A 7,997-nucleotide genomic window follows, 5' to 3' on the forward strand; every position below is an offset into this window, starting at 1 on the left:
CTTTTACTAGCAGACGGTGGCATCAACTAAGAACTTTGGGAAAGGGTAGAAATAGCCTTAAGATATGTTTTTCCTTAGATTTCCGGTTTTCTCCTAACAGCCACGGTTAGTTTGGCAAACTAGGTATTTTGATTCCTTAAATCTCAGTATAACTCGTAATGTGGAGTTGTGAATACTGGGTACTCTCCCCTGTTGCTCAAAATCCAAATGTAGACCCCTTCCCCGATGGCCTTTATCTAGTTGGAGTTTCGATTTCGTTATCTTTGCTGCCCACCTGCGACGCAACAAATAAACACACCACAACAATAGGAAATAGTAACAACATCAGTGGAATTTCTAAACAGAACGCCACAATTTCGGGCAAAGCAGCTGAGCGTTCTACCGCAATTGACACAAGATCAAGATAAAACGCAGCTTGCTGTACAGATATGTCTAATGACTAAGCCAACATAATCAGCTAGAAATAAATAGGACCGTGCATGACCGCGAGTGTCCTATATTTGTTGAAAAATCTGCTCCTGCTCTTGTGTTTCGTTCTATGTTGTTTAACGATGTGTCTGCTTCGTGAATTGAATATTTTCTGAAATCACGAACTAGAGTGGTTCTGCTTTCTAGTAAAGTACGATTTCTTTGAGAGATATTCAGGATTACACAGCGGTACATTATTATAAACGAAAAAGAAACTGAATTCGATGAACGACTGTTGAGTACGCTCAGAAACGGTCGGCTGCTGCTGGCGAAGTGCCGAATCGGGTTGTGAGTCATCCATCCGTCGTTAGTTTAGTGCAGAACTCTGGGTGTTGTGAGCGCTGCATTGGAGTGCGCCTTTGGAGGGAAAAAATCTATCTCAGTTATGGCTGGCGGTGGAGGACGCACACGTCACGACTCCGGGGTGGAGACCGATTCAGACGGCTCAACTACTGCGATGTCTGTCGGATCGCCTCCGCACCGAAATAACTATCCATCAAGCAATCAGGTATCCGAGCAGATGAATGAAAAAAATGATATCGAGAAAAAAGTTGTCTAGACAATATGTGTAGGGTCGAAAAGTTGGAATGAAGATGACCGTTTTTTTATGCTTGTTTCGTATGCATCTAAGACACATAAAGTAATCAAGGTAAATCCTCGGCGTGGCCTAAATGATCGTGCTCAAATTTTCGAAACTTGTACGGTCTGTCTTGAGGACTCGGCTAAAAAGTGCGTTCTTTTGTAGTACTAGGTATTCTAAAGAAAAATTTGTATGCAAATATTCGTTGTATTGATGAGCAGGAGAGGCCTCTGTAAGCGCTGTGGGTCAGTTCTAAGGAGGACATTTCCCTGAATTGATTCTGAATTAGAATTTTCTTGTGCCTTCAAGTATCATAGCCAACAAGTATGGCTTGTAGCTCAATAATTAAGCTGCATGAATATGAAGATAGATACCAAGATCTTGCGCAGTTGTAATGAAGCTATGTAAATATACGTGTATTGCTATAATAAATTATGAGCAGCAAGATCTTGCGCAGTTGTAATGAAGCTATGTAAATATACGTGTATTGCTATAATAAATTATGAGCAGTAGGTATTCGTAAGAGAATTTTCAAGTAAATCAATAGGATATTTACTCTTGGTTTTTAGCTTGATGAGGGAATAATTGATGCACCTTCTGTTTCGGACTTGCCTCCTCAGGAAGTAAAGGTATGTAGAAGATATGCTATACAGATTACCCCCTTATTTCTATTTGTGCATGTTGAGCAATAAACATATTCAGAATAATTATTGTAGAAATTCTAAAGCAATCGTTTCAATCACATTTCTAGAGTAATGGAGCCCATAGATACGCGTATACACGATACATTCGTTTTCGCGCTTGTAATCGATCACAATTAGGGATGTAATCAGCCTCGCTATAGAATAGCACTTTCCATAAATTCACGACAACATGTCGCAACTGTTTTACCTGGTCAAGAAAGATGTCCTTATTAGAGTTAAGCTTAATTTTTGAGGTACAAAGAATCATGCTCGCAAAGGAAGCTCACATATGCTTTTCCGTCCGAAAGTAAACGGGTATCGTCGGCAGTGCTAGTAAAGTTGCATCCGCAGTTACAAAACATCAAACCCCCAGCCTTGTAGTTAGGTTTTTGGCTATTATTATTATTATTAATTCAAAATCGATTGTTGTTATCGGAGCTTGAGTGCACAGGTGCGTACGGTAAAAAATAAATGGCCATATTTCGTGCAAACGATAGAATCTTTCAACGCTGATGTTCCCGCTAAGGACATATCTGTTATATATAGAAATATAGTCCAAGACTAATGCGTGACAATCAGACGATTGTTTTACTCTTGTAATTTGTCTGCATTACGCCAAAAAATGCCTGAATGCTTTTGACCACATCAGAAATGGGCTGCGTTGGATTTCCTATTGTCATTGTTGTCATGAAGGTGTTGGTACGGAACTTGACTAGCTGTCATTTCCATATGCATATCTTGACGCCGACTTACGCTGACACAGAAACCAGTTCGAGTTCATTTTTACTCGCTTAATTTAACCACTGCTGTTTCCCACTAGCTCGTCAAGCCACCTTTATCTTAAGCCGTCTTTTTCCTCGTAATTGACTCCATTATTCAGTGCTACGTAAAAGAGCGTATGGTTAAGCATCTGATTCGTCTTCTAATTGCATTGTCCTTGTGCTGTCGACCAGCTACTGGAGATTCCCCGACCCCAACAGATGGACATGTGTCCGTTAGTCAATGACAATTCGGGACTTCCGCTAGCAGCTGAAGAAAGGATGTCGCTCAAGGAGGGCATCATTTCGATTCCACCTTTGAAGAATATTGACAATGGAACGGAAAACCATACTCAACAGTTCTTTCTTGAAATGAAGCCAAGTAATAAACCAGCGGCCCCGTCATCTGACGACTGTTCACAGGTATGGGCATGCTATGTGCACCAACGCAGCATGTTGTGTACGAATATGCAGAATCACACGTTTATCGGTAACCTAAAATAGTCTTTTGACATTTTTTTTTTAATCAAATTCTGTTCTCAGCTCATACCAGTATAGCACACACAGCATGCGGACAACAGGACCTTGTAATAGTAATAGCGCTCTTGTGATTTACAGTTGGTCCTTTGTTGCAATAAAACGTTATGTGACCAATTGTATATAATGAAATATTAAATCTTATTTTAGTGAAAAGGATGCTAGTACATGTATAGATACATATATTTTGCGCTTCAGGGCACGTGCAAATAGAGAATTCATACGAAATAATTGAAATATAAGTTTTCCAGTTTGGGACAGATGGATCTTTCAGCGCTTCCCATCACTTTAGGAGCAGATTGCAAGTTAGAGAGTTCTACCCAGTTTGATCAGGTTCATTTGCGCCGATAGGCAATAATGGTCATGGTGCGGTGACAACAGATTTTGAATAAATCATGAGTACGAAATATAATTAGATTCATGCTCGATAAATTTAACTGCTTGATGAGTTCAAATTAAAGGTCCGCAAACAGTCTACGCTGAAAATCGGATAGTTGCAAGTTTTCATAGTTATGGGTCTGATGCCATATCCATTACGCTATCGCTCAGTCAATATGTTTTTACAAAATGTGTTTTATACCTATTGAGTATATATATATATTGTACAATGTACATATATAAGATACGAAACCTAAATGGGGACCTTCTCTCATACTGTGGTTGTAAGACTTTATATCAATAAAAACATACATTTCTGGAATATTCTTTATATATGTTAGAGGTGTCGTTCCTGGCGGTCATGTCTGTTTATCATAACCATCATTCAGCGCAATTACAACTTCAATTTGGAACCCAAATTGCCCACTAGTCATTTTCAAAATACGCCTTATTTCATCCGCAATGAACTTTTTAATAATAACCGCGCGTCAAGCGAGATAGGTGGCTATAAATCGCTCGTGTTTTTCAAATAAGCTCTATACCGACAGCTTGAACGGAACTAAATCTTGGGCTGATAGCAGACCTAACGTATCAAAAATACAAAGGCTCAAAGTTCAAATTGATATATTTCTCTACAAAACGGCCGTTAACTTCCGCGCTAAAAATCCAAATGACTTCCAGGTCATTTTGATAAAGCTTTGAGTGCTTTAAATCTTAGACCTGTAATGGGTCTCCTAGTTTGCCTTACACAAATCTTCCTTGGATTTTTCAAGACTCGCATAAAATTGGCAATAACGATTTGAAATAAAAAAAAAATCTTCTTTTATTTTGGTGAAGGTTCGTTTAGCGCGAAAAGTTTGAATGATTGGTATTTTTCGCTCAAATCGCGAAAACGGCGTATTGTTGTCCACTATGAAACGTTTGTTGTCTAGAAAGAAGAGGTTTTATTTTAGTAATCGTTTGAATGCCAAAATTGACACAAGTATTTCTTATATCGTCAAATAAAATTACTAAATGAAAAATATAATACCATTTTTCTAGTAACATTACATTCTTGTGGTTTATGGGCGGAGTATTTTAGCAAACAATTTTCACATTTTTCCGTGAAAACCAAATTGGCACGAGATTGAAACATACATCCGCCGTATAGCCTAATAGTCTAAGATTCAGGCTATATGGTGGACGCATTAAAATTTTTCATTTGAATTCATACGATTCTTGGTGGGTAGCTCAACATGTATGTGGTCTCTATTGCCTTAGTGGAAGACGACATCTTTTCTGCTTACTAGTTTCGCTCGATGATTGTTAATAGCTTGTCGTAATTTTATCAAGTACTGATGTTAGAGGTCAGAATCAATCACTTTGGCAGGTGGTGGCAACTCATAATGCACGATTCCTTTTCGATTTTACCATATATATATATATATAGCATCCATTTGTGTGACCTCGGTCTGGGTTATACCGCAGATTTTTATGGAGCTTAACGCATTATTGGCGTATATGATTCTTTTTCATCATTCGTGAAATGGTTTGTTCTCGTTGCATTTCTATAGAGTATCTCGGATTAAGATACGGTCAAGGAAATTCTTTTACGTCAATTCGTGTAGCACCCAAACAACCGAGTTTTTCTTGTAGCCAGCATTTTCGAATGGTTTTAAATTGCCGAGTCCTGAGTGTTTACTTCCTTAGCGAAATCATGGCTACTTACGCGTCGATCTTACTCAGCTTCTGCCGTAATTTGATCAACTCTTTCCGTAACTAGTCGACCACTATAGGCATTGGAACGGTTTTAGCATATTTGTTACTGCCAGATATCAGCACCAACGACAAGGTATATTACCTAATGTATGTCACTTTAAGGCCATCTAGCTATTTTTGAACAACTACCACTAATCTATTACTATATACAATTGAATCAGAACTTAAGGAAAGCTATAAGAGCAACATAATTACAAAGGTGCCATATAGTTAACAAAATACAACTGTTCAAGTTAATATTTGGCCAGGACCTTAAGTGGTGGATCACCGATGTTTATTCGTGCTTTATTATTTAAAGTCTATAGGAGGTGGGAAAATATTGAAACACCCGACGTGCCGAGGACGCGTGAGTCGAGTACGAGCTAACTGTATGTATCCGAAGAAGCCTCCGAGAAAGAGTGGTCAGTATTTTTATCATACCGTTGAAATTTAGCGCTCCTGAGCCATGAACAGCCCTCTTGATTTAAAAGTCGTTAAAAAAACTTACAGCCCTATTACACTGCAAGGTGGCGTTATGGGTATCGTTATCATCATTTCTCCGTCCTCCTTTTTTGAACGCTCTGTTAGTGAAAATTGTCAGCTATCGATCGAACAACTGTATTTGACAACGAAATTAAGCTTACATACTGTGTCGAACTACTCTTGCTTCTGCTCTGATCTAGATGATAACGCTCTTCGGGAAGCCGCAGCAGCAAACGATGTGGCCCGCTGTGAAGAACTGCTAAAAAATGGTGCTCGCGCCGATGCATGCGACAGTCGCCGAAGGACGGCCTTACATTTCGCTGCAACTATCCGTGGGGGAGTTCCGTTGGTTAATCTTCTCCTACGTCATGGCGCTGATCCCAATGCTCAAGACGTTGCCGGAAATACACCCATGCACCTCGGTAAGTAGACTGCTATGCATGGGGGGAATTTGACAAAGTCAACGCAAGATTTCATACTGTTGTACAGAATATGAATAGCAATAATATTGAGAACAACAAAAGAGTGGTAATAAATTGGGAGCTTTAAAATATGGTCTCTGTGTAGTTATATTGTTTATAATAAGAACCGTATAGAAGAATGATTATCATGACATGGAAGGACATGGCCAGAAATAACCACCATATAGTCGCAAAATATTTACGTAATCTATAGGTTATGCATCACATGATCTTACAGTTCTACGTAAAACAGAAGGTTATATGGAACCCTATCATGCCTATATCCATAAATATTACCAATTTGTTGTATATTTCTATGATATTACGGTAATGGTTGCAGTTACCAATGTTAGTAGAGAAACTGGTGCGAAAACCCAAGTTACAAATTGTGAAAAACATATCTATGTGTTAACTTTACGTAACTTGGATTCAAACTGAATATAATCGAATACATTTCCAGTATAATGATATATGTTTCAGAATATATGTGACTTGTGCAAAGCCATCTTGGCGTTTACATTTGATTTGCTTTATCCAAAAATTATCTGTATGGTATGAAAAAGCATAGTAGTTTTCTTAGATATACTCATGTACCCATGTATCTCGGTCTCTTGTCTTTCAACTACAGCAATATGCATTCATAATGGCCCAGTAATTCAGGAGCTTCTCAACCATGGCAGTGACCTTACAGCGGTTGATCGTTCCGGGCGAAATCCCCTACAGTTGGCCACAAACAGACTCCGGCTAATTCTGGCAGAGACGTCCAAGGGCGCACAAGGCAGCTGTCGACATGAAGTCTCTGAAGGAGCTCGTAAAGAAACTCTCAAGGTAAGTTTTCTCAAGTTGTTTGCATTCAACAACTATGAACTGATCTAGTAAGTTGGTTGAGAACAAGGCCTTCCTTCCGACTAATTCCTATTTGTTGTCAACATTGATCTTAGTTAGCCCGAAACACCCTTTATAGCGGTCTTCTTTTAAACATGTTACCGCGGTTTTCAACTACAATTTTTCAACGTATCATTTGAATCATTTTATTATATTACTTTTTTTTTAATTAAGAATTTTGTAGAAATCTAAGACCTGTTTTAAGTGGTTTAAAATTAGACCCGCCTATTCTCGTAGCTGATCAAGCAATCAAACCATTCAAACTTTAATTAATTCCACTATTTCAAAAAAGCCATGCGTCGAGAGTAGGACTGGCATATCTACGGATCCTGGCAAAATCAGGTCACATTGAAATTTTCCACGTGTTCGCGCCCCATTCCCCGCGTTTTCAATGAAGTGTCTGGCGAAAAATGTCATGGACCTATTCTGCGATTTTATCAAAGTCGCTCTAGGGAGAACGTTGCAAAATGGTTTATAAAGGATCCCCATTTTACCACAACTAGATTCAGAAATACATCGACAGACACTTGAGATATGCGGAGGAGGATCGTTTAATGTCGAGTCCACTTCCCCTTAGAACTTAATCCTTTAAACCCTTTAAACAGAAAAACGTGATAGAAAAACAACGCTGAACTCGTCTTATCTATGTTGAAAGGAATACATAATTGGTTTATGAAGGCTAACTCGTCTTCGTTGCCTATGTGCACTTTTGAACCTAGACCATCGCGATTTTCCCCCCGTTACGGGGCAAACATATTGCCACTGCAATATGTCAAAACCGTCTTCCTTGCCTATAACACCTCAACGAAACCACTAATGAAACTTTGACAAGCGTTGTTCAAAAGCGCAGATCAACATCAAGAAATTGATATAATCTCCTCGTTTTGTAATTTATTTCACTTACCTACTGAATGAACTAGCTTCTTAGTTACTACAATTTAACGCTGAACTGGAATAACTTGAAAGTCGAAATTCAATTAAAACGAGTCGATATTCTATGAAAGCGAAGGCGCTAAAAATATATATA

General features: G+C 38.7%; 1 protein-coding gene across 1 annotated transcript; it reads left to right on the forward strand.

Annotated features, from left to right (window-relative positions):
• The first annotated feature begins 72 nt into the window (after positions 1-72).
• LOC111254771 (uncharacterized) lies at positions 73-7,002 on the forward strand. The gene is made up of 6 exons (XM_022815958.2): positions 73-976; positions 1,618-1,677; positions 2,685-2,912; positions 5,461-5,563; positions 5,825-6,046; positions 6,714-7,002. The coding sequence occupies exons 1-6, from the start codon at positions 854-856 to the stop codon at positions 6,959-6,961; spliced, it is 984 nt and encodes a 327-aa protein (XP_022671693.1). The 5' UTR covers positions 73-853; the 3' UTR covers positions 6,962-7,002.
• Positions 7,003-7,997: the final 995 nt, after the last annotated feature.

The sequence above is a fragment of the Varroa destructor genome, unplaced genomic scaffold (assembly GCF_002443255.2).
Source record: "Varroa destructor unplaced genomic scaffold, Vdes_3.0 BEIS01000007.1, whole genome shotgun sequence".
In the NCBI taxonomy this organism is placed as follows: domain Eukaryota; kingdom Metazoa; phylum Arthropoda; class Arachnida; order Mesostigmata; family Varroidae; genus Varroa; species Varroa destructor.